This window comes from Dendronephthya gigantea, unplaced genomic scaffold (assembly GCF_004324835.1).
Source record: "Dendronephthya gigantea isolate DGI-Jeju-01 unplaced genomic scaffold, DenGig_1.0 000010F, whole genome shotgun sequence".
NCBI lineage: Eukaryota > Metazoa > Cnidaria > Anthozoa > Malacalcyonacea > Nephtheidae > Dendronephthya > Dendronephthya gigantea.
This window is the reverse complement of record NW_021163020.1, coordinates 3,087,214-3,114,986: the sequence shown is the minus strand read 5'-3', so window position 1 is coordinate 3,114,986 and position 27,773 is coordinate 3,087,214. Positions and strand designations below refer to the sequence as shown.

The window sequence follows — 27,773 nt, the reverse complement described above, 5'->3', positions numbered from 1 at the left end:
AACGTTAATGACAAAATGTTCAGTTCTGCTTCAGTCTATGGGTGCGGAAATTGCTCATGACATAAATTTTCAGCAAAAAATTATCATCATTGCAGCCAGAATTAAGCTGGAAACTTTAGATAATCTTGTACGCAGAATATTTCATATTGTATACGGCTTTTTGTTATTTCTGGCCAACAATTAACAGAAGGCACACAAACATCAAAGTAAAATACTTAACTTTGACCAGACAGCACAACAATCTTGCTCAGAAAGGTCCGCGAACGGTCCACGTGGATGGTTTTCTTTGGCATCGCCATTTTGAATTTGGCCGGGGGAGTCACCTTCATCTTGACAACTAGCTGTTCAGATAAACCTATATACAACAAAAAAAAAGGGTTCGGCTCAGCTACACTGTACTCCTTAAGGAAGGCCTACGGCCTTCCCGTAGATTAGTGTAAAGGCCTACAAGTGGGAACTAGTCAACTAGCAGCGTGCGGGGGACCAAAACGCTCCAGGCAAACGGTCCCCCTACTGGGGTCGGACAAAGCAACCGCAGATTACGCATATAATCGCCGGAACCCACCTTTTAGTCAACGGCGAACTCCTTCTTCCTCGAACAATCTTCAATCTTGCTGAGCTTCGATCTTGCTGTCCACCTTCGATCGCCACCAATCTAAAGAAATTTTTTTTTAACGTTGAGATTAGTTTTGTAGGCGATAATTACCATGTGATCATAGCAGATCACGTGGTATGATAATGTACGACAACATGCCGATCAACTCCGAACGTCATCGTGAGCGATGTTACTATAAACGAATTGCTAAAAGCCTAGAAAAAAGTTGTCTTTTGAATTGTCGCTGTGTGCCGAATTCTTTGTATTTCTGATGTCAAACAATCCTGTACTTTTTGGTATCATAAATATAAGCTCCTTTGTTTTGGAGACATACAACAGTTTTTTTTATATTTTAGCCAAAACATATAGCAGCAATTACAGATTCACTAAGTTCATTCTCATCTTGATTCACAAATTTTTAAAGGACTTGAATCGATTCCATGCGGTCTACAATAGCTGGGCGAACGTCTTACACCTAAAGTCAGTCGAAGATTGTTGTATCTCAATTCTTTAGCTTCAGTGATAAACAACATGAAGAAAAACATCACTTAATCACAGAAAACAACACAGATCAGTATAACATGAGAAACATTAAAAGGCCTTTATGATCTGTTATAATAATTACCTTGGCAAACATTTTGCAAGAAAACTCTCACAAAGTCCAGTTTAAAATTCTCAGGGGCCCACCGGGAAATTTCCCGGTCTCCCGGTGGGCCACGCCGCCCCTGATATGATACATTATGATACGGTATGATACCGTATGATACAGTATGATACGGTATGATATAGTAGGATGCTATATGATGCAATATGATACAGTATGATACGGTATGATATAGTATGATGCAATATGATACAGTATGATACGGTATGATATAGTATGATACTATATGATGCTATATGATGCAGTGTGATATAGTAAGATGCTAAATGATATGATATTTAAAGTGCTACTGAAACGAAATTTTCATATTTGGGTTTTTAACACGATCGGTTTCTTCACGTTTTACTGATCATTTTGAGCTATCGCACAATGAATTCTGTCGACGGGAACGTGTTTAAAATTGCGATCAAATGTGGCATTTTTGCTTGTTTTGATGCGAAATTGACCTTGCGCGCTTGACGTCATTTAAAGGACGGAAGTTAAATTTGATAAGCTATAACCTATACAGATATATATACATTTGTTGCTTTTCAACTCAAGTTGTAGTTTAGTTTTAACTTTCCTTCACGCAGATTGTGTAAACTAGCAAAACAATTAATGCACGTATAACCCACATTGTTGAATATAGATCATTTTCGGGAAATAGCGCAGCATCCTTGACGCATTCTGTCGTTATTTCCCACGCAAGCATAATCGGAGAAAAACTGTAACTTGCTTGCTCGGCAATGATACAATATAAGAACAAATTTCCGTGAAGTTAGTCTGTTAGGTAGTCTGAAAAGAAGCGATACACTGCATGCAAGTCAAATATGGCGAGCACGTATTCCACGTAGGATTATGCAAAAAAACCTCGCGGAAGAAAATACTGTGTTGCGGCCTGCGGAATGGCCCAACGGGAAAAGCTGCACAAATAGCCAATACACAGAAGGTGTTTATGTACATCGTTCCCAATGAAAGACAAAGAGAGGCTGAATAAATGGACAACATTTGTAAGAAGACATCGACCAAAATTCATTCCTCAACAGTATTCTGTGCTGTGTTCAATGCACTTTGCCGATTCCGCATTTACTTACTGTTAACGCAGAGGTCGCTAAAGCGCGAAATATGAGACGACAGCTATGCCCTGACGCTGTTCCAGCAATAGACTCGATAGAAAAAAAATTCTATGATGAATGTTTCATACTTTCATTAGTTTCTTTTCTGTGCGGACTTGTAGCGAAAAAATTCATTAGGATTTCCTAGTGAAAATATTTTTCTAATGTGTAGACACATACAGGTAAAGGTCTAGAATTTTCCCAACCAAGGCATCAACACAGCCATCAAATAATCCACCGGTATGCAACTGCTCTTAAACTATCTCTAAAAAATATGAGTTCATATACAATTTTATGTATCTTCATCGCCGGAATCCGAATGTAAATTTTCATTTTCTGCGTCAGATTTCTCGCTTTAGAAACGTTCGCTCTCACTGCTTGATAAACTCATGTTTATTCCTGAATATATACAGCGCAAATATCAAAACACTAGCAAAGTTATGCTCAAACTTCGACTTCCGTCCTTTTAATTACGTCACACCGGCATCATATATCAGGAGTAAAAATTCGCACGCATAACCTAACTTTGAGGCAAAATCTATGCGTGTTCCCATTCTTCGATTTTGATAAACGATACACCAAATTGATCAGGAAAGTTTGAATTATTCAATGAAGAAAAAAAATAGGTACCCAAAATTTCGTTTCAGTAGCACTAATGAACATGGAATTATTACCCAAAATGGTAACGGGTAAGACTTACATTTTTGGTCAATTTTGACGACTTTTTCAATGTTCCAAAAACCAACTAAATATGATCTAAAATGAAAGATATAAGTCTTAGGAAGCAATTTTTCCCATTTTAGGACAGTTTTTGAACAGTTGAAAAAGTCGTAAAAATTGACCAAAATGGTAAGGGGGTAAGACTAACCATTTTTGACGACTTTTTCAATGTTCCAAAAACCAACCAAATATCATCTAAAATGAAAGATATTAGTCTTAGGAAGCCATTTTTAGCATTTTAAGACAATTTTTGAACAATTCAAAAAGTCGTCAATATTGACCAAAATGGTAAGGGGTAAGCCTTACCATTTTGACGACTTTTTCAATGTTCCAAAAAGCAACCAAATATGATCTAAAATGAAAGATATTAGTCTTAGGAAGCAATTTTAGCATTTTAGACAGTTTTTGACTAACCATTTTTGACCACTTTTTCAATGTTCCAAAAACCAACCAAATGTGCTCTAAAAGGAAAGATATTAGTCTTAGGAAGCCATTATTAGCATTTTAAGACAGTTTTTGAACAGTTCAAAAAGTCGTCAAAATTGACCAAAATATTAAGGGGTAAGCCTTACCATTTTTGACGACTTCTTCAATGTTCCAAAAACCAACCAAATATGATCTAAAATGAAAGATATTAGTCTCAGGAAGCCATTTTTAGCATTTTAAGACAATTTTTGAACAGTTCAAAAAGTCGTCAAAATTGACCAAAATGGTAAGGGGAAAGCCTTACCATTTTGGTCAATTTTGACGACTTTTTCAACTTTTCAAAAAGTGTCTCAAAATGATCTAAAATGAAAGATATTAGTCTTAGGAAGCAATTTTTAGCATTTTAAGACACTTCTTGAACAGTTCAAAAAGTTGTCAAAATTGACCAAAATGGTAAGGGGTAAGCCTTACCATTTTGGTCAATTTTGACCACTTTTTCAATGTTCCAAAAACCAACCAAATGTGCTCTAAAATGAAAGATATTAGTCTTAGGAAGCCATTATTAGCATTTTAAGACAGTTTTTGAACAGTTCAAAAAGTCGTCAAAATTGACCAAAATATTAAGGGGTAAGCCTTACCATTTTTGACGACTTCTTCAATGTTCCAAAAACCAACCAAATATGATCTAAAATGAAAGATATTAGTCTCAGGAAGCCATTTTTAGCATTTTAAGACAATTTTTGAACAGTTCAAAAAGTCGTCAAAATTGACCAAAATGGTAAGGGGAAAGCCTTACCATTTTGGTCAATTTTGACGACTTTTTCAACTTTTCAAAAAGTGTCTCAAAATGATCTAAAATGAAAGATATTAGTCTTAGGAAGCAATTTTTAGCATTTTAAGACACTTCTTGAACAGTTCAAAAAGTTGTCAAAATTGACCAAAATGGTAAGGGGTAAGCCTTACCATTTTGGTCAATTTTGACCACTTTTTCGTTGTTCCAAAAACCAACCAAACCTATGCTCTAAAATGAAAGATAAAAAACTGTCTTAAAATGCTAAAAATGGTTTCCTAAGACTAATATCTTTCATTTTAGAGCATATTTGGTTGGTTTTGATTAGTTCATTTTAGAGCATATTAGTTTATTTACGTAAACAGGATTACACGGCAAAAAACGCTCAAGTTGTTCCCGGTTGATGAGAACAGGCCTCAACAATGTTGCGCTGCACCCCACGAACAATGTTGCCAACAACATGTTGCAATATTGTTAAGCGTAACAAGGTGGAACAACATGGTTGACAAAATTGTTCATGGGGTGCAGCGCAACATTGTTGAGGCCTGTTCTCATCAACCGGGAACAACTTGAGCGTTTTTTGCCGTGTAATCCTGTTAACATTTATAAACTTCATGTAATATAAAATGAAATGAACTGTGCCTTTTCTGTGTTTAGACGCTAGTAAAAAGAAATTTTGACAGCCATATTTCTACATTTTTAACCATTGAACTCAATAGAATTGTAAGGCTTCCTCCGGCCTCCGGCCGGATCAGTGGTTGGGCTACCTCCTGATCATCCTCGTTCCCAGGTTTTCCGCATGATTATGTGCCCGTCGCATATTCTATTCGCGTCTAATGCAAATGAGGGTGTTTTAAAGTCATGCAGTTTTGACAAATACTTTTTAAGCAAGTATTGAACCATATTCAACAACAGTTAGAGATTTATTTTAACAAGACGCCTGTTCTGGCGTTAACTCCGGCGCAGTCTTCAATATAGAGCTTCTGAACATAAACAATACAGTTCATATTCGCATTTAGATGCCTTGCGAACCTAAATGTTCGATCGCGAAATTCAGAAGCACATCATACTTTAAAAAGTATAGAAGTTCAATTGTTCAAAAATGTAAATAAACCGCATGATATATTCGCTTTGTCTTACACTTTGCCTTTGGAATTCGCGCTTATATAGTTATATTAAATCTGCAATCCTGTGCAAACTACGACGTGTCAACGCGCCCATACACGACCAAATCATCTTGTTAAACGGCGAAATAGCAGCGATATTATTAAAATAGGACCAGAATCTACATATATTAAATATATTCTTATCCCAATTCAATCTAAACTTAATCGAAGAGCATGAAAAGAGCGGTTTCTTTGTTTCTCTTGGAGGAATTGCCGTATCATGCGAGCGAAATCGAATCGCGCATCGGAAAATTTGCCAAAGCTGTACACCACAACTCTTGGGAGACAAGACTGGGACGTAAATAAATACGGTCACATACACATTTTAAATTACTAGTATATTTCGCGCCATTACAGACTTGCGACGACGAAAAATAAAAATAAAAAAAAACAAAAACAAAAACAAAAACAAAAACAAAAACAAAAACAAAAACAAAAACAAAACAAAACCGAGGTGAATTTTCAACTCCGTCGCTGACGCCGGAGTAACAAGAGTTATTTTACAACACGGCATTTAATATTTTGGGGCTATAGATTGTATTTGGCATTACTTTTAGATCTAAGAATATCGATAGTTTGTTTGTATTGTATCCATCTCAGTCTAACTGTTCTGAAAAAGAGGGACAATGCGGTCTTCCAGACGCTGGTTTCAGATTCATCCAAAATTCTTCATTCCTATCACTAAGAAACACATGCATAATCACAGGAAAATTAATGAGCAAAACTGTCGATAATGATATGCAATTGAATATGTATATTTGCAATTGATTACTGGTAAATGATGAGATAAAGTTTAACAAAGAAACAGGGACCGGTTGTTCGAAAAGCATTTAGCTTAAACGGTGAATAAGCCAAAGTTTAAAAAAGTCTCATATAAATCTTGTGAATGATTGAGCCAATATTCTTATGCATTTAATATGTACTTCCATCGAAAATGACACAAGCGTTTTCGGTTTTTCTTTGTCGTTATCGGTGTTTCAAGATTACTCGAAAAACTCCGAAACTGGCGAAAAACAGGTAGCGACAGATAACGTCCTTATGGAAACTAGGTTTAAGAATCGCCTGAATCGGGGTCTCGTTATTTTCCTCAGACAAAAGAATCCCAGATTTTAGGACAAATGTGAATCAGGCTTACTTACAGTTTGCCAGCTGCTGTGGCCGCGTATCTTCCGCTAGTAAACGGCGCGTGCTTCTCACTGCTTGCAGCTTTTCTCCCGCGTTCCTTCTCAAGCTATGTAGATGAGGAAAAATACAAGTCAGTTAGGGAAAGACAGCGAATGTAATGACGAATGTGACAGGCGATTACGACAGGTGCATGGATGTTTGAAAGCAAATTAAGTAAAGTGCTTGGTATTCAATGCTTGGTATACATAATAACAAAGTATATATTTGTTGTGGTGAAAAAGAGAAGAGCAGCATGATTGTAATGATAGTGATAATTCATTGAGCTCCACATACCTCTTCAGAGATTGCACGGATGTGGTAGGGTTTAAACCCGCAGCACCCGCCAAAATAGCGCACTCCCACGTCGTACGCGCTCCTAGTTAATTTTTGCACATCAAATCGTGTCAACTGTCGTGGTTCTAGAGCTGTAGTAAAAATTCAAGCGAATGTGACTTAGTTAGAAGTCTTAGAATAAGGATGGTGTTTAGGGAACGGCTTTAAGTTTGGATTGAACAATTTCCGTGCTTGGATGGGGTAGTCAAGGTTGTGTCTAAGTTTGATTTCCATAAGCGAATTAAATTTCCGTGTTTGAATGCCCAGATCGAGGCTCCAGGAGAAAGAGTAGATAAGGAAAGTTCATACCAAAAGGAAATTCCGGAAGTACAAGGTATCCATTCTTGCTGTCTGCATCAGGACAGTAATATCCCAACGGTTGAAAGAGAAGGTGTGCTTTCAGCCCTGCTTTCTTCAAACCTTCCTTCATTTTGGAGACGGCTTTCAATGACTCGGGAGGGTCGAATTTACAGTTCACTCCTACCACGTCAGCCCCTGTAATGATGATGAAGATACGTTATTAACCAAAGTTAAGAATGCCTCCCCTCAGGACCCACGAAACGTATATGAAACGCCCAAGAACACGGAAACGCGGTTATTTTTAAGAAGCAGATCAGAACAGCAGCAATATCATACCTGCTTTTACCAAACGGACAGCGCATTCCTCAGTTGGGACTCCCTTGTAATCACCCTGAGACGAAATGCACAAACTCGCCATGACAGGCTTTCCAGTCTCCTTTAAGACTTCAACTGCCCACACTGCTTCCTCACAGTTGTGGAAATACTAAAAACAGATCCTTGATGAATATAAAGTTTTCCATTGACCACAATTCATGCTCGTTTACCCAGAATCTACTCTATAAACCTGTTCTTTACGGATTATAACTTAGCTTTAATACCTCGGCAATTAGAAAATCTGAGCCATGTCTAACAAAAATCTCTGCCTGGTCTCTGAAGTACTCTTGAACGTCCTTCTTAGAGCCGCCCTGGTTATAAATATTTGTTGCGGATATTCCTCCCGCCCAAAGGCAGTTGTACTCAGCAGCTATTTTTTGCACGATCTTGCACGCTGATTCATTCACTTCATTCCGCTCTGCCGTTCGAGCCTAAAGAAAATGAATCAAGCCAGCCAAGTATAGTGTTTAAACTAACAGTAAGCTTGACGGGTGAAGGTCCTTTTTTACACAACCAGATCAACTTCTTTCGTTGGTTCAGTGTTTGAGAAAGCAAACTGAGTTCAACTTAAACTCTGCATGTACTGCAAAGCTCCATTTGTGTTCAATGGATTGCGACAGGATACACCGTGCTATGTTCTTGCCTGGTCTAAGTTATTTTCTGCATTTCTTCTCTGGTTGTGGTACGTTTAACGACAAAAAACAATATTCTCAGGAAACCTTTTCGGCAAACCATTTTACGAAATACAAAAGAAAGCATACTCCGAATATAAGACTGTTCAAGATACAAGAATAAATATCACGTTCCTAGCAACAACAGTACTAAATACAAGAATCGTCGCTTTATAGGTATTGCTACTGACCTTGTCTAAATAATCATTAGCATTGAATGTAAATGCTTGAAGGACATCTGAGCCAGCTCGGGCAAACTCTTTATGAAGTATTGCCACTGTAATGTATTAAGAATATAGCGTTTTTTAGTCTGTAGACGAAGATGAAAGGAGAGATGATGAGGGAGAGGTGAAGGTGAACTATAGCCTTCATCCTTATGGGGTCGATAATTGTAATGATAATAATAATGTTGTTAATAATAATGGTGTTGATGACGATCGATTTTGGTGATATCCTTGACCATGATAAAATATTCATGCATGTTTTGATGGTGCGGCAGGCCAGACAGAATAACCCTCAATAATTTTCCAGAACCTAGCGTTTAATCCAATAGTAATAAAAAACCTTTTCACTGGCTTTACAAGAAATTATATTTTGCAATGGGTCAAACTAAATTCAATGGGCGGGGGTTCTGCAAAATGTGACTACGCTCTTTCTCCCAGATTGCAGGCTTGCAGCTCTACGAATCCAAATTTAGTTCCTGTGCGATAAGATATATATAATGTTGGATACAGTTTACTTTACGAACAACATGGAGCATACCAGCGTCAGGGTGTTCAACATTCACTTCTGGAGTCCAAATGCCTGCCGTGGCATAGCCACGTCTTTCCATTTCGGTGATATATCCTCCATCGCCTATTAAAACTTCCCCTGCATCCAGACGTTCCAAGATTGTCTGAAATGCGTTCAGAAGAAAGGAAAACGGATGTTGGTAGAGAAATTTTAGTTTATATTCTGATTCAATTTGTAATAAAGCGGTCCTTCCGCTAAAATATATTACGGCCGGATTCTGCAATATTTCAAAAGCGAATTAACTGCCATGAAACTTTCAGAATAGCCATAGGCTTTCAGTAAGGCAATTCACTATTACGTTCGCGGGCGAAGCGCACTTTGTCTTTTAAGCCCGTCACCGTGGCATGGGCAGCTTTTCAAAAGCCGCTTCGCCCGCGCGGGCGGATCTGTATAGCCGTGCGCACAAACTGGTCGGGGGGGGGGTCTTCATCATGAAATACAGACTGGAACGATAACTGACAGTGTTATCTCTGAATCTAATTTAAAGCGATCATCAACCGTGGAGACAACAAAAACCACCTGCAGAAATGGACAGGCACTGGTCTGCCAATACAAATTAGCTTCAGATCTGAATGGCGGCCGAGATATAGAAATATCGAGATATTGTCTATATAGGTCAAGTGGGTTGCGCATGACTGATTCGGTTTTTATCTCATTTTGGCAGCCTCGTACCCAGGCGCTTTAAATCACTATAAATATGGGCACACTACAAGCTTTTACATAGATCAGTGGCTCAGCTGAGCGAGCGCGCAGGCCAAAATTCCCTGCGCGCTCACGGCTCACTCAGCGCCAGTGTACGAGGTAGCCTACGTAACATAGGCGGTGAAAAAAAAGTGATCCACAATTATTCAAATGTTTGTAGCCCGAATGTTGGCGCCCTGAAGTTATTACTATATAGCGTCTGGGCGCAGACTAGGTACGACGCTGTCGTTTTGACATGTCCAGACTGAGTCATTGGTCTGAGACATCAGTCGTGTCATCCACAGTGGACAAGTAAACGAGGTTATATAGCTCTGTGTCTTCGTGTATGAGCACGCCACGCTTTGTCCTCTCAGTTCGAGCATAGATTAAGCATAGAATTAAATGAATTCATTTAAAAATTATCCATGGTTTAGTAAATAAACAGCATAAAAGTGTATTTGCTCTCGCAGTAACATGCCTCGCTGACAAAATATTTGCATATTTTTACGACACGTGCCGTATAAAAATATAATCTAACATCTGTCTGCTCTGTAGCACACAATCACGCGAAATATTTCCCTGTTGTGGCATTTCCTCGCGATGGAAAATGTCGTAATAATTTCCAGTAGCTAATCCAAAATTTATTTTACAGGTCCACACTCACATAGCCGCAGCTAACCAATGCTTAATGTAACTAATATAAATACATAAGAGACATATAAGAGACATAATAGACTACAGTCACATGAGACTTAAGATTTTTGATTTTGCAAGACGAAATTATTTCTTGTTGTGATTTAACAAGCGATTTGATTCAACCTCTCCTCTCTTTGTGTGTGAACCTTTCCGTATACAACAGGCGTTCATATCGTTTGTACAACAACGATATTAATATCGTTAGTACAACAGCGATATGTCGAAAAACCCTCGCCGAGTCGCCGGCCTCAGTCATGGTGTGTCGTCACCTCATCTTCGGGTGTAATCGATTGAACGGACATATCTAAAAGACTGGCGAAATTATCACCGGTAAAGGATGGTTGCTTACCTTTTTACTTGAATTTGCCATGATAGCAACCAGCAACAACGGTAGACTTATGCAAGAAAGTGAATGTAAACAATAGTAATACGATAGCACTCGAGCAGTGTTTGTTCACATTTGGAATGATAGTTTTTGATTGCGTAATAGTATTCTTATTAACCTTTAGCGCTTTAGCCTGAGGCGCAGACTTCAATTTAAAGCAGGACAATTTAAATTTCTTTTTCGTTCGCTCTTTGTTAGAACTTATTTTCTATTCAACGAAGTCTATAGTAGCGATGTCAATATTGTTGTGACGGAGGCACGGAGCTCCACTGGCGCTGGGGGCTGTTTACATGATCCCGTTTAACCAAGATTAAAAGAGGCATTAAATGAGTTTGAGGTATTGAAATGAAGGTATAACATGCTCCCGGCTGTGGTGTTATTGTGAGTCATCACAGCATGTGCGGGTTTGGTTTAAAAAGACGGCAATACTTTGAAATCAAATTAGTCAATATCTCAAGTCATCTCACGCTTCGGTAAATCTCGGGTTACCGGATACCGGGTACCGTAGTCTCATGCGAACATCCGCTGACCGTGTCACCTTGGCACTTGCCACGCTGTTAAGTCAGCACCATAACAATGTCTAAGCCAGACATCGAGCACTGTTTAACTGTATAATATAGGTATAAATTTAACCTCTTGCGGTCGGTTGTATGAAAGCCGGATAGCGCTATCCACCGGATAGTGGATTTTCAATCGCTTCAAAATCGCCCGTTGTTGGCTAAAATTTTGATCAAATCTTAGTATTCCAAAATTGAGGAACCTCTTTAATTATTATTGCTCCAAAAGCTAAAATTTTATTGCTTTTCAAGCATTTTTAGAAAGATTGAAAAAATCACTATCCCGGTGGATAACGCTATCCAGCCTTCGTACAACCGGTCCCTGGAGACATATAGTAAAGGTCTTTTTTACCTTTTCCGGCTAAACATTTACCACATATTTTAGCATCAAATGTGGTATAACAACTGCCTAAAACTGCCTAGACAAAACACTTCTCGACGTTCGACTTGAGGGCCTTCGTCAAGAGAGTTAGTATACCACATTTGATGCTTGGTTATATTGGAACGTATTTCAGAATCAGAACCGTGATCATTTACTCCAAGCTGTTTTATGGTTGCAGTGACAGTTCATATAAGGAATAAACGGTCTTTACCGATGAGATAACTATTATTCTTTTAAGAACTGTCAGATCTACCAAGTAAAGTATTATTAGCAGGCGATAGTATCCTAGTTGAGTTGTTTACTATTGTAGCACTGGAGCCGGTTGTTCCAAAGGTGGATAAAGTTAGTCCACTGGATAGTGACTTTCTCGACCGTCGTAAAAAAGCTTTGAAAAACGATAAAGCTACTTATATCAAATTTACAATCGTAAAAAGTACTTTAACTTCAAAATTGTGAAGTTCATGCAATCATGGCCATGCCAAGTGGTGGTGAGAATTTTTTAACGTTTGAAGTAATCACTATCCAGTCCAGTGGATAACTTCATCCACCTTTCGAACAACCGACCCTTGATCAATAAGAGATACAAACTGCAAGGATGTTTTCCAATCGTACCCACGTTTTACACACGCACGTACACCAACACCCACGTAGAAGTTAAAAATTATTTTTATTTTATCTGTTAAAAAAGAGTAATAGGTTTGTTTTTCACAACATATGGATGATAAGTTTTAGGAGAAACGGAAATAAAAATGCATGTGTTCCAAGCACGTACGACTGAAAACAAGGATGATCTGAGAGTCTCGAATAAATTGAAAGAGCTATCAGTGGACGGTTACACTGGAATTTTGTTTCAAAATCCTTACTATGGAAATTTTCTATACGCATCCTGCTTCCATACTATATCCATATTATGCATAGAAAATGGCAATTAGTATGGATATAATAAATTCCATACTATTTCCATAATATGGATTTTGAAAAAAATTCTAGTGTTATATGATTTGGAATAACGCTAGAGCTTAGTACAATGATCTGAACTTTATGTTGACTGAATCAATGCCAAACGTATATATATTATTTAGTTAAATGCTCCATGCATCAAATGTGCATGGTATAACAACTGCCTAAAATAACACTTCTCGACGTTTCGACCTGAGGGCCTTCGTCAGGAGAGTAACTCTTCTGACTATAACTCTCCTAACGAAGGCCCTCAGGTCGAAACGTCGAGAAGTGTTTTGTCTATTTTAGGCAGTTGTTATCACACATTTGATGCTAAGTTATTTGAAGACGCTGCCATGCTGCTCCCTGGTTATATTGGAACTTATCTAAATGCTCTATGCATGTTCAAAGAGTCCAAATTTGTCCTGAATATGTTTTGGAAGTTTGGGTGAGCTCAGGAGCATGTTCATGAATTATGGTTAAGAATTGATAATGTCAGTACAAATTAGGCAGGTTAATGTACACAGATGATCGCTCGGGAGCGGAGACTGGACTGTGAGAAATAAGTGATTTCCCGGCGCAGCGACGGAGGAAAACATTAAGACGATATTTCAATATTATTAACGGAGATAAAATTCAATGCATATAGACAAAAAGACTATCTCTGATATAATCTCGTATTAATATTCAAATTGGTTTACAGCTGCCGAGCTGCCCTTAAATTATACGTTTCCTACGTATGAGAAATTAAACTTCGAAAATTGGAATTGATTTGGTCTGAACGCGAGCGAGGAACAGGCAAACATTTCACCACAAAGCTAGGAAACTTTGCAAAAAAATATTGAAGTCTGTGATTCTGCTGAATGGCATTATAAGGTAAGCTCATGCATATAGAAACTATTTTTGGTCATATCATTTCGGTGTTTTTTGAGACGCAGCTCAACGCGAATTCGACTTGGAGATTTTTTCCGATGATAAAAATGATCAACGCTATTCCGTTTATGGCTTGAGTCGGTGAATAACTTGGACCTTCATAAATTAGTTTTACCATGAAACTGCCCCAAAGCAATGCAAATATGAGCGCTGAATTAGATTACCTGAATCCCTGTGCTATCTGCCATAGTGTCATTGTACCGTCTAACGCCTAGAGGAAATCTTTTGCATGCATGGACATATCCTTTTGGGCGTCACGCGTGGGGAATCAATGGTCGCATGCACGCACTCTCCGGGATACTTAGTAAATATGTTTTTCACGTGTATATTATTGAAAACATGTCAGTCTTTTCCAAGTTTTCTATGCATGGATAGAGTTTACCTTTTGGACATAGTTAACTTAGATATTCCCTCTCTGTGTGTTCCGTTTTGGGACAACGCATTTCCCCGAATAATTGAACTGATAAGATGCCGTGAATCAGCGCTGATAAACTCGTGTTTGATCGCCGAAGTTGTCGCCACTGACCGTTCTATCGTGAAAGTTGACCGTCAGCGTAATTGAGTTAGTTTAGCTACTCCCTGTGAAAGAGAACTAAGTCGATACAACGAGGATTTTCCTCGCCACGTCATGGCTGGCTCGCAGAAAAATTTAGAATTAGTCGTGGTAACTATATCCTAGGGCACAAAACGAATTGTGGTATTCTTAAGTCTGGGCTGGACCCTTATGAATTGATTCTTAGCAAACCTCTTGGAGGTTAGATTATAAAAACTAGTGGAGCTTTATCTCATTGTAATTGGTATATGGATTATTTCTTGCCATTGGGATTAAATTCGCTTGGCGAGGTATTTACCCCTATTGACTTAAAGGCTTTATTTCCTTCAGTCATCGCTTGGGAAATAACTTCATACGTAAGCGTGAGAGAGAAGATGGCATTGCACATCTGGTCAACTAATGTACTCATGAATAAACAAATGAAATCTCATTTTGGCCGACATCCGAGCACTATGAAAATGACATGAATAGATAACAGCACATTATTGCACTCGAATTACTCTAATGTTTATCAATGAAATGAAACATTCGTGGACGGTCACGTGTGGCGTCTCTCAGCTTCTGATTGGGCGTGTACTGAGGCTCCCGATTCGACATCATTTGATCGATCTTTGATGTTGACAAACTTAACTGAAATGCCGAGCTCTTCGAATAGTTCTAATTTTTTTTCCAGTTTCAAACTGTTCTCTCCATTAATTAAGGTCGTATATTTAGAGGCATCTGCTTGAATTGATGCTACAGAGGTACTTCTGGAAAAAGCTCAGCTTCTTAGTTTATATACTCTGCAGGTACTCCCTAATTATATTGCCTGTTTTCACGCTGCCTTGTGGGAGGAACTCTTGTGTTACTGACCTCAGTATTATGACTGAAGGAAGGCTTCATTTGTTCCAAATTTCCGATGATGTGATAAGGAGAGCATAAAATTCAGGTGATTTTGATTTTTTTCTTCCCTGCGCTTTCAGTTTAAAGAAAGACTAGTTTTAACGAATACCAACAAACTTTAACGGTCAAAAATAGTTCTCAGTTTGCGTCGAAGGAATACATTCATCGCCTATTTCACGGCGACGTTTTCAAATTACATTAAAATTGCACACTTACTAAATACGCAAAGCTTTGCTATACTAGTGGCCAACTGGAAGCATGCTTGAAGGATGTATACTTCAAGACTTGAAGTTTTTCTATGATTAAAAACCTCTGCGTTTATAAGTCCTTCAGTTGCAAAAAAAACAAAGAAAGTGTTAAATCCGATTATTCACTGATTTATAATCCATGAGTATATAGCAAAAAAAACATACTACCATATGAGACATGTGTGGCAATACCAAACATTATTGCACATCTTTTTCCAGCCCCTTCGACAGGCAACTTTCTTCGTAGCTTTGTCTAGACTCTAGAGAGCATGCGCACGCGCACTTGGTTTGTTTACTTGATCACTAGAAGTTGCATTTTTCTCAACGTCCGTAAAGTTTGGTCTGAATTGAAACCGTAATATTTTCCCAAACAAACTCAGTCATCTGTCATCTACACATGCTCAAAGTACCTTATTTCCTTGTATATCTTTGTAATTATACAATATCTACCCCGTGCATATAACTGATAAATACTTAAGCTCACTGGAACTCATGAATGTTCCAATATAAGCTTTTAAGAGTTCAAGGAATTAGAGGATTACTCATCATTACTAATTCTTTACTGTTAAGGCACACATCCAAATCACATTAACACTTCTCATGCCCTGACGTACGTTCATAAATCATCAATTTCCTGAAATCTCTTCCAGAAAGGCCTTACCAATTGTCTAAACCGTGCTATTCCGCAAGAACGTACGTAGACGGAACCCGTAGCGGGTGGTTGAATTTTGTTTCCTCTTAGTGTGATCAATTTCAGACTTTGAATTTCCTGTTTATACGGGTTTATCAACGTTTTCCTCATCAGACACCAATTTTGTCATGAAATTCTGCCACGGTTTCAAAGTTGTCGTTCGTCGTACAGGTTAGTTAAGCGTCGACTTAAAATGATCTATATATATGAACTGAATAGTTCTAAATCGTCTTTAACCCTGCCTCCTGGTGGCACAGTGGCCTCTATTTGTTAAAAAAATGGTCTTAATGGTCATGCATAACTTTTTTGTTCAATTGACTTTAAAATATAAGAGAAACTCTCCATACTACACTTCAAAAGGTAATAGAAAATCTCAGGCAACTTTGGCGCCTTGGCGGGATGTTTACAAAAAAACTCTGACCATTTTGCATTCGCTTGATGAATGATCTTATTAACTCACAATGGGCAGTTAATTCTGTCGTCATTCTGACCTGATTTATTTCAAATAACATTCATGATTCATCTCAAGTCAGCTTGGCGTAGGCATAGCCGCATAGATGACAAAATCACTAGCTACATTCGTCATCAATCTAAGATGTTTGTTAGCTGTGCTTACTGTTCATTTCACACTTCGAGAACCCCAGCACCGCACGAAATGATTAATTGAATGCACTTGGACGCTCACGCGCCATATGCAAGCGATAAACGCGTTGTTTCTATGGAGACAAACAAGCAACGTCTGAATATGAATGCCATTGGCACACAACATGACATTTGCTCAACTATTTCGCACGTAAAACGATCGAACTTTAAGTACTTTACAACGAAATATGGATTTTACATCAATAAACACGAAGACCCTTTGAAAAAATATTTGCCAAACATTGCAATATTAATTGTCATGATGCATCGCTCTCCGTAGGTCAAATCAAGCAGGAAAAACAAAAGAATGCATCAAATAGTGTCCTGAGGAAACAAGAGACATAATTTCTAATATGTGCATGAGTCATTAGCGAAGTGGTTCAATCAAACTCATTTGCTGCCAAAACGGTTTAAAAAGAACTGACTATGCGGAATCAGTTTTCAACGATGTATAGTAGTAAAAAAAAAGACCATGAAATCTTCTATAATTTTAAAAAGTTTTCGGTGGCACCCGCTTTATCGCCACTGATTTCAAACGATCGTTCACGGGGGATGTTTTAAGGAACCATTAAGGCGGGGATTCTAACAACCTGCTTTTCTTGAAATAGATTTTGTTCAATATCATACAACACAATAAAACCCAATACAGTTCAATACAGTCATTCGAATTCGTATTTCCTGTAAATATCAGGTGCATAGGTGGTGCTGGTGTCATTTACAAAGATGGGAAAATTAACTGAAAAGATTAACTTACAGTCAGTTGGAACTGCGCAACAATGTTCTATCTTCAATCAATATTCATCACCGATATTCTACTGCGAAATTATAAAAAATAATCTTCTACTATTTTCACTAATATTCAGCCACGAAAGATGAGTCGATATATGCGAATTTAGTGTGCAGATAACTTGCAGTATTGTAGTATATGCATTCTTAAATCCAAGATCTCCGTCCTGAGTTATTATAGTTATAACTTATAATCGTCTTATTTAAACTGACTGTCTCGGGATAAATAAGACATTGACGCCACAAAAGTTTCTAAGTTTCCCTTCTGTTAATCGATTCCTATTGCATAGCAACTCTTAAAAAATCAAAAAGTGTCAAAACATTGTATTATTGTATGATATCAGTCAAGTAGATTTCATGCAGCTTCCCTTCTTTTGACATCATCATATCTTACACTTCAACCAGAAGTCGTTGAAAGGTTTTGGAAATATTCCAAAACCTTTTAACTAAGTAACAGAGAGAGAAGTGTTAAAAAGAAAGTTTAATTAAAGTTCATCCGGTTTTTCAAACTAAAGATCTTTAATTGGAACCGGAACCACAGGTTTTTATGCGAGCAAGCGAACGTGCGATGCGCACTTACGAAGAGGGCGTGGTTAATATTGCATGGTCATACTGTCATAGGCAAATCTCTTCAACACCACTTGGCTGATATAGTCTAAAGCAATATCTCACTGCAGGAATGTCAATTTGCCCTGCGAAAGTTATCTGTTAAGTGTGCTTCACTAACAACAAGACCAGTTTCGATTCAATTTTCGTGTGCTGTCACGCATCCAAATACACCTCGCCTACGTGTGGATCAGAATGACTGGATAGTTCTATCATTTCTCATATTTTCTTTCAGCCAAAAGTGTGCTAAATAACTGGAACCATCCCTTAGTAGGCTCAGCCGAGCTGGAAGCCTAACCTTAACTACAGTATGGTTACTATGGTAGTAGGTAGTTCCAAGCTCTTTCGATTCCGCCAGATCTAGTGAATGACATACAAATCAAGTCACGCAACAAGCATACAAAAGAATCTAAAAATCGGACAACCGGAACTCTTTAGATATATAACCAATATGCTATCCAGTTGTTTGTGAAAGTTTAAAAAGCAATTTCTGGTTGTTTGTAGGTTATATATTGATTGATCTTGATCTGATATCACGGTATTAAAACGATGTATGTATATACAATTAGGGCAATATCAACACCCCCTATTGAGAATATATGCATGGAATCAAAGATATAAGAGTTTTTATAACGAAATAACCGGAACTGGTTTTCATGATATGCTAAATACCTCGTGAAAGCAGTCTTGTGGCAGTGTAATTATGATCTACGTTATCATTCGTGATAATGTGATTTGATCTTCGAAGTTTCGAGGCTAGGTCGCCTTCCTCGTTAAAGACACTTCCTTGGTATTCTCTACTGAAATAATTCATCGTCGAATTATTCATTTGAACGACTTCGTCGTCTGCATGCTAAAAAAGGGGCGAAATATGAATGAACTACTATGCCAGGAGAAGTATTACGGATAAATAACGGCGTACTGAAGTTCGCTGCAGAAGACACAGAAAGCCTTGTATTTGCATTATTTATACTGTATCTAGGAAAAGCAGTGGGCTAATTAGACTCCTTCAGTTTAGCTAACGGTTCAGACCAATACGAGATGGGAAGAAAACTTATCTAAACCTTCATATACGAGAACATGCAGTTCAAAACTTATGCAGCCCTTCTCATTCTTTAAACAAAAGCGGTACGAGCATATTTCGGTGCCAATTCTAACTTTGGTATTAAAACTAACAGTCGATCTGATTGTGTCTTTTTCAATTCATTTGCCGTCATCGTCCAAAATTTGCCACAATTAAGAATCGTTTACGTGGAAAATCTTTATAGATTTGATAGAAAATTTGAGCCTCACAGAATGAGGAAAGTCCAAAACAAGACCTGTAGGGGAGGGTCGCTCTTACAAAGGTATCCCTATACCCTATACCAAGGGTAGCTAGGGTCGCTTTTACAAAGGTACCCCTAACCCTATACCCTATACCAAGGGTAGCTAGGGTCGCTCTTACAAAAGGTACTTCCTGAGAACAAAATTTTGAGACTGCAGACATCTTAAAAGACATTACGAATAAAAAATAAACTGATGCATGGCTGTACCGTCGACAACAGAACTATCCAGTATCCCTTTCGGGCTCAGTATTGGGTAAACCACTTGGGCAACCCGCACGCGGGCGTATGCTCGCATTTAGCTCATGCGGTTAATTAGGCTAATTAAAGGCAACCAAAAACCGAACGCATTTAAAGCCTAACTAGACTGACATTGATTAAATTAAACATAATTCTCATTATCCCTGCAGGGGGCTAAGGGCCCACGGATTTTGAGATGTCAAAATGTTTTCACTTTAAAGTGGGCCCTTGAATCACTCAATGATGAAGTATGTGGCTTAACATCTCTAACGATTTAATTATCAGAATGTATTCAGTTACACCACGAATATATACCTCTCGAAACCACGCCGGTTGGTTAAACGACAGATTTGCTTAAATTACGCACAACTGATAAGTGATACACATAGTGTGCTCTGTGTCATTTTAGACCACTATACAACGTGAACGTCTGAACGATAGTCGTGGCAAAACCGTGTCAAAACATATTAACGGTCTCTCTCGAAGAATTATTGAAATGTTCCTAACCTACGCTGCAGTTTTGGCTGTGATCGTCGCATCTTTGGCGAAATGCGGCAACGGAGAGGCAAAGGATACCGCGACGGGAGGAAAAAGCAACACTTTTGGTACGTAAAATTGAAACTATAATCCTGTGTTTTCTTTTCATGTTATCAAACGCATGATGTTAATATAGATCAATCGAGTGAATTTCATAATGTAGTTTTCATTGAAACTCTTCTTATCCCACGGCAAGGACTTAGCTGAGGCTGGAAACCAGTTTAGATGTAGATAGTATAATATATAAGTATGTTAATTCACGTCCTTTTTTATTGCGGTGTATATGAATACGTAGCTATGTGCTTCCCTTGTGTGGTCAGTTAAACTGGATCACGGCTCGTAATCTTTTCCAGACGTTTCGTAGCATGGTATTCTAAACGCTATGCAATTGATTTCTATATGAATATATCAGGAAAGTGGTGTTTCAAAGTACATAAATGCAATGTTCATTAAACGTCGTAAAATCATGGAGTCCTTGCCAATAGGCAATCATCAATAGGAAGCAACACGGCGAATATATTTCATACCAGCCATAACTTGTATGAAGAGTTTGATAGCGTATGAAGTAAATTCAATTGCCGGTTGGAAAACATTGAAATTTTTGATATCATATAGATATGCTATAAGGAGAGGTCAACGATAAGGGGGAAACAAAACGCTAATTGAAGCTCCAAATATTGATTGACATGATGAAATGAATGATTCTAAAATTATATCGTCTCTATTATTTGAAGAATGAAAAACGGGCACTGATTGAAAAGATGGGCAGCATGCAATTCATTTCCACTTATGCGAACGGCTGAAATCCGTTTCACGAACCTTTCTCATGTGCCTCATTTCTTGTGAAAATATGACACATTCCCTGCTTAAATCAGAGCATATATTTCGGAAGTCTTTTCGACGGAACACTCAGTCACATCGTCTATCGATGCTCAATACGCCATACAATACTTCAAACATTTGTTCAAGAGCTAGTTGAACTCGTCAACGCTATTGCATGGGGCGGATGTTGATATAGTTTAAACTCAGTTTCATTATGAACCGATGCTCGGGGCCTACTAGATTTCGCCCGCATTAGGATGGAAAATTAGCAACGACATCGGCTGCGGATTAGCGCACAAACAAGGGGCCCTTTTCTGTGTATGGATTTATACGAAGATTCAGAGCAAAGGGTTTTTCAGACGGATTAATAAAAAACGCTAAAAATAGACGACTCGAAACAGACAAACGGCGCCCGGAACGTATATTAGAACGAGCAATTCCTATCATTGAGAACATAATTTCTAGGACCACAAATCAAATATCACCTTGAGGAGTTTTTTCCGCAATATTAAAATGAGGTTGCGATGAAGAAAAATGATTGTATATGCATGTAAATTCTACTATAAACTCCCGCCTTTTTGCATCAAAGGTCATGGATAACCATTTAGGCACAAGATTTTAAGATGGTGTATCCAATTTCCCCCGCATATATCATTAATGTTTCCATATATCTTGGTCAGTGGATATTGGTGTATATACCCACATAAGTACGCAAGTTCGCTATGTGTTTAATTAAAATCTGGTCCAAATCAATTCTCTCCTGTGATTCTCATGCGACGTGTGAGTGGTGTGACAACTGTAGACTATTAGAGTATATACACAACATTAATTCTTAATTCATTCATTGGATTCACATATTCTATTGCTTTGCATGGCGGCTTAAAGTTCAATCGTTCACACTTTTTTCAGTTTGCACTTCACAGTGGGCCTATAAAATTTTGATGGGGTTCGCAGTGTGAAAGGCAGAGCGCCAAGGTGATAATTATTTAGTACGGCTGAGCATAAATCCCTATCATTAATACATTGACGTTACATTCAAATGTTACTTTGGTTTAGAATCGGAAATGCTTTACCAAATTCACAGGGCATGCATGGACATCAGTCAGTCGCAATAAACGCTAAATCTTTCGAGGAAAACCTTTAATTTTTTTAACTGCATATCATGTGATGATGTGCTCAGATTTTTTCACTTTCACCCGATTCCTGTTTCGAAGGGAATCCTTATTCATAATATCGCACGTTTTAATATAATTCTCTCGAAAACTCGTGTACCGTATACATAATACAAATCAAATACATGCAGTTCGCTGTTTTTTGAAATACAAATCTTTTAAGTGATTTTGCGTCGTTCGTATTTCCTGAAATCTGTGGCGTCAGATTATAAAGAAAACGTGCAAGTGTTGCGGCGGTGTTTGGTCAAAGAACTGTCTAGAAACCCATTCTCGTCACAAATATGAGCGAGATTAAATTATAATCAGACCATTAGCTGACAACTGTTTATTGAAGGAAATGCATGGATCTTGCTCTAAAGACAGATGTCAAAGGCCATATACAAAGTCAAAGGGATCTGTACTACGCAACCAATATTCAAAATGCCGAATTTTAGCACGGCATTAGCTAGGTCTTAAAGGCTTATTGCATCTTTGGGGAAATGCTAACATGCATATCGCATACGATTTATAAGAATATTAAACTACATCTGTGATTACAAAATATTTCCCATCGAATACCAAACAAGCCGGAATCGTTTTATCTTTCCTGAATAGATTTGGAACAGGAAAACCCCGCCATTTTAGGGCGTGATTAATAACAACTTGTTTTGAACTTTAGATAATTTGAAAATCCGTTGGAAATGTCAATAGACGCTTTTTTAGGAACATAAACCAATATACGTGCAACGACTATGCAATTCAATGACTAGGTTTGGTTCTATAGTCCTCTTCACAATATCTAGCGGATCTAACTAGTTAGAACTTATGGAGATATACATCTGAAGTAGTATATACATCAATACATTGATGATAGGTCATGATTTGAGTAAGGGAGAACAGAAAGTTGACCATAAAGTTGACCATAAAGTTGACTTTATTATTGATAGGTATATTTCTATAATGTTAGTTGAGTTCGTTCCTCTTTCATAAATCATAACAAAGACGTTTTTTAAGTGCGCAAAGCTTCAAGTATTATTGTAATAGTGGAATTTGGGAGTGAGTCACGAAAGCCTAGACCACAATGATAGCACTATCTCCTATTTATTATAATCCGCGGTCTGAAATAATAAGATCAGGCAATACACGATAAAAAAACTATAAGTAACGCTGACGTTCTGTGTGGAGAATGATGTATAGGCGCGCGGCAGTGTTACCCAAATAATAATAATACATCACAAGGTGATGATGAGTTACAGTTCCTTAAATGGATGATTGATGGCTGTTCCTTAAATGGAAGATTGAAAGTGTTCCTTTCAGAACTTACCACAGGATTAGAATGCGCGCGTTCTTCACAAATCTAAAATATAGCTATGTTTATGCGTACAGTTGTCTGAATGAAATCTGACCTGCCACTTGTAGTCACATGTGGAGGTAGCATAACTTTGACTTCAGCAAACATCTTAAAGATGATGTAATACTACACACTTTGTGACTTTGATACCAACGCTGGTAGGTCTGAACATTGCTTAAAGGCCACTCAATTGCGTGCACTCGCTATCCACGGCAAACTGGCTTACTCTAGACCCTTAAAAGAACTGATTGATATTAAAATGGCTGCGGTGACAGTGTGAATAGGTTTGATGGTTTGTTGAATGTCTATATGTGGAACAGTCACGAACTGTTATAGCGCTCGGGTTGTCCAGTAAACGCAGCGTGTATATAGACCTCGCTTCAGGTAAATACCGAGCTAATCTACCGTGCCAAGCAGAGTTTAAGAAAAATAAACAAATGTCTAACTGTGAAGCAATGTTTATATAACGCAACGTCGCTAATTGTATCAAATGTACACAAATTGTATGTTTTCTCCATGTGACTAAGTAAATAGAACCGTCGCAAGAGGAACGTTCACGGCAAAAGCTGACCTATTTTCAAAACCTTCGCTTTCCAATGTAAAAAGGAAACTGGTGAAGGTTTATTGGTTTGTGGTAGCATGTATTGTGTAATACTGATTATTGAAGTGCACTTACATGCTTACGATTGTGTCTATTATGAATACTTCCGTCCCCTAAGCGGAAAGCAATCAATATTAAAATAACCTGCAATCCAACTTGTGTATTGAATAAATGCATGAAAAGCTTTAGGACAAAAGTCCGGAGAGGTCGGAACTCAGAAGATATGTTATTCGTTTTACCACAGTGTTAATACGACATGAAAAAACTGACTTTGTACATAGCACTTATAGGAACAAGCTGCAAAACTCAGGCAGTAGGTGAAGAAGGAGGGCAAACATTAAATGTTCTTTATGAGATTTGGTTTTCAACCCCGCCATTTCTACCCAAGGTTAAGACCTCTGCTATTTGTGTGCGTGGCTGTCACCAACATTCAGCGACACCTTAAATTACTGGCCACCCAGTAAAATCTCACTAGCTAAACTTGTATGTAGATGATGTAACCACAAGAATATTTACATACGCTAAATTATATATGCAAACAAAGTTTACTGCAGTAAAAAAGGAAAAGGGAAGAACAAACAAGGAACTAAAGGGACTCTAGGGGGTTTAAGGAACGGATAGAGATCTTTGGTACAAGCAATTCACCAAATGTCACTGAGAATAATGATGAAGTGTATTCTTCCTTACAGACTTTTCGTACTGTGGTGAAAACCGGCAGCCCGTATCTCGATCAAGGGTTAGGCGTGTAATTGGCGGTCAGGACGCGCAGGCGCATCAGTGGCCTTGGACGGTGTTGATCATGAACCAGTCTGATATCTACTGCGGTGGTTCTGTAATCAGTCCAACATTCATCATCACAGCCGCTCATTGTGTGGACAACATAAGCCAAAGCCTTCTAAATTTTTACGTGGGAAAACACAAGGCGGACGTCAAGGACCCTCACGAGCAAAAACTGACAGCACAAAAAGTTTACATACATTCAAAATACCGACGAGGAAGCTCGACGCATCCGGGCGATTACGACATGGCACTCGTTGAGATGAAGAATCGAATTCGATTCACAGAGCAGGTTCGACCAATTTGCCTGACAGACGTGAATACATTTCAACCTGGACACGAATGCGTGTTGAGCGGTTGGGGTTATACCAATGCAAAAAAGCCCTCTGTTTCTAATACACTACAGCAGATAAGGTTGCCTCTTGTCTCCCGGAAGGTGAATATTTTCATCGTTTAAACTCTTTTTGATGATTTTGGGGGCGATTGTACAAAGCCACGATAGCGCTATCGATCGATTGTGATTTTTTAACTGCTGTAAGGCATCGAAATTACAGATTCAGAGCTAACAAACTGTTAAAACGAATCTTACTTTTAAGAATACCAAGGCTTAATCCAGGTTATACCAAACAACGTGCTATTTCCTAGCGATGGAAAAACGCACAATCTGGTGGATATAGCGCTATCCATTTTGCGTATATAATGCTCTCCAGAGAGATTTACATATTCTTTTGTAAGCATTCTTGACCTCGTTTTCATGAGAAAAATTGATCGCATATCAATTGCTTCGTTGTATTTGCAGGTATGCAACAGTAACAAAAGTTACGGCGGTAAAATTCCCGAGCGGTATCTATGCGCAGGCGTGCCGGAAGGAGGCAAAGATGGATGCCGGTATGATAGTGGTGGACCGCTGATGTGTGCCCACAGTGATACTGACCCGTGGTATCTCGTTGGAATGATGGCTTGGGGCGCCGGCTGTGCCGAGAAATATAAATACGGAGTTTATACAAATGTCGCACAGGTCATGACCATGGTACGAAACACAGTTAAAGGTAATTCATTTATATCCCTACTCGAGATCAGTGAATTCTACGTGAAATGGAATATGATAACTAAGTCGCCATCTTTCAGAAGCCAAATAGTTTTGTCTTCACATTCGACTATCGCGCCGACAAAAAAAGAAGGGACTGGCACTGGTCCTCTTAATTCGGCTACAAATTCGCTTCAATATCTCGAATGCGATAATCCAGGTTTGGCTTTTGCGGATGCAAATTGCTTTAAATGTACATATTCTATTTTCCTCAGATCTTCCGCAACCATATTTGCCGGCGACAAGAGTCTCGCCCACGCCTGCGCAAACCAGCAAGAATAAAACGGAAGATCGACAAAAGGAGAAGATCTTCATCGCCATTATAGCCGCCCTAAGCGTGATCATCATCATATTACTCACAACCTTGTGTATTGTGAATTTCTATACCCGTGGTTACATATGTTGTACCAGCATGGAGCACTCCAAGCATCATAAAGAGCCTAAAATCTTGCACGAGCAAAACGGGAAACTTAACAGGGAAGTAAGCGTATGACGGGTGGCACTGATCTCGATAGTAGCATATGAATTGATAATAGTTATAATCACTGATCTCAGAAAGACCAGCTGGACTGTGCCTTGATATAACTTGTGCATAAATATATATATATATAGAATTGAGTTTCACACTGTTTAGGCCTTAAATACTCACACACTTCCCTGTGCAAAGGTCACAGAAATCAACCAAAAAATTGGAAAATTAAAAAACACAAAGGAAATATAACACCTGGTACACGGAGACACCTGACCTATAGTTGTAAATCACAACCTGCCAACACAACCGTGAGTCATTTTCGTGAGCCCGTTGGTAGCTTAGCAACAGTCTCGGAACACGTAAGCACAAGCTCCCTTCTGCGCATGTCTAGGGCGCTTTCTCTGCAGGGCTAAAACGGTCAAATCGGTTCTATTGTATTTCAACAGACCGATTACTAGTCATTTAGTTTCAGGAACACAGCGTTCAAATGTACGGGTATTTCATATATTTGTATCACGGAAAACCAATAAGTTTACCGTTTTATGATTATCATTTATGACTGCACAATATTATTAGTTCAAAGTTGGGTTTGATGGCTTGACTGTTCTGGTTGCCTAAAGGAAAGCGCTCATACTCGAGACTTTTCCTGCACGGGAGGAGGGTGGAATGCTTGCTTTAGCCACGATATCGCATTCTGATATTCTTGTGCGTTATCCAAAAGTGAAATAATGACAGAACACGAAAACTTGGCAAAGTTCCAAGCGTACACGATTCGCATTAAGTATTGGGTGAGTAAAAAACTGATTCCTTCCACATGCAAATTCGTAGCATCTGAGATTGTCAGATTAGGCCAGTCATAAGTTGATTCGCGGAAAATTTGAATATGGAAAGCGTGAGTTTTTCACTCACCCTGTGGCATGCGTAGAAGACTAGGAACAAGTATCGTGAACACCTCCTTGGGGTCGTATAAATATCGTATTTAATATTATTGTTTCGAGGAGAGCAATTCTTCTGTCTCGTGTGTTCACAACATTATAGAAGTGTAAACTAGGACCTCAGGTAAATTGGTGGCATTATATGTAAATAATACTATACAAAATGTAGGCATAGGAATTGCATAGAATAGAATATTATAATTGATTATTGAACTATCTAAGAACGTAGATTTATGGAGCCTTTATTAAAAGCGCGCAATCACATCTGACAAAAGGTCGATCAAATTCTACCATTTTGATCTTCAACAGTTAATAGTCCAGGCTTAGACTTTATTTAACCCCAGCACTTCATGTAAAGGATTATTAATGGTATAAATACAATTATTCTTCAAATGTTAATATTTTGC

The 27,773-nt window shown here is 38.4% G+C and overlaps 2 protein-coding genes and 1 long non-coding RNA gene across 5 annotated transcripts; 1 reads left to right on the top strand and 2 right to left on the bottom strand.

The window, feature by feature from the left end:
* Nucleotides 1-257: 257 nt before the first annotated feature.
* On the bottom strand, nt 258-1,262 carry LOC114518342. Its single transcript, XR_003686471.1, has 3 exons — nt 1,221-1,262; nt 566-655; nt 258-355 (listed from the first exon to the last, which is right to left on the bottom strand). It is a non-coding gene; the product is annotated as an uncharacterized LOC114518342 (long non-coding RNA).
* Nucleotides 1,263-5,910: 4,648 nt separating this feature from the next.
* Nucleotides 5,911-10,983, bottom strand: LOC114518175 (betaine--homocysteine S-methyltransferase 1-like). The gene is made up of 9 exons (XM_028538120.1): nt 10,817-10,983; nt 9,061-9,193; nt 8,490-8,575; nt 7,852-8,058; nt 7,589-7,736; nt 7,262-7,447; nt 6,914-7,044; nt 6,595-6,686; nt 5,911-6,136 (listed from the first exon to the last, which is right to left on the bottom strand). The coding sequence occupies exons 1-9, from the start codon at nt 10,835-10,837 to the stop codon at nt 6,052-6,054; spliced, it is 1,089 nt and encodes a 362-aa protein (XP_028393921.1). The 5' UTR covers nt 10,838-10,983; the 3' UTR covers nt 5,911-6,051.
* Nucleotides 10,984-13,503: 2,520 nt separating this feature from the next.
* On the top strand, nt 13,504-27,765 carry LOC114518494 (coagulation factor IX-like). 3 transcript variants are annotated; one of them, XM_028538494.1, is made up of 5 exons: nt 13,504-13,606; nt 20,043-20,238; nt 24,785-25,308; nt 25,672-25,921; nt 26,175-27,765. In XM_028538494.1, the coding sequence occupies exons 2-5, from the start codon at nt 20,130-20,132 to the stop codon at nt 26,450-26,452; spliced, it is 1,161 nt and encodes a 386-aa protein (XP_028394295.1). In that variant the 5' UTR covers nt 13,504-13,606; nt 20,043-20,129; the 3' UTR covers nt 26,453-27,765. The 3 variants fall into 3 exon arrangements, with proteins under 3 accessions (XP_028394295.1, XP_028394297.1, XP_028394294.1); XM_028538496.1 differs by having other exon boundaries at nt 13,504-19,881; XM_028538493.1 differs by having other exon boundaries at nt 13,504-20,238.
* Nucleotides 27,766-27,773: the final 8 nt, after the last annotated feature.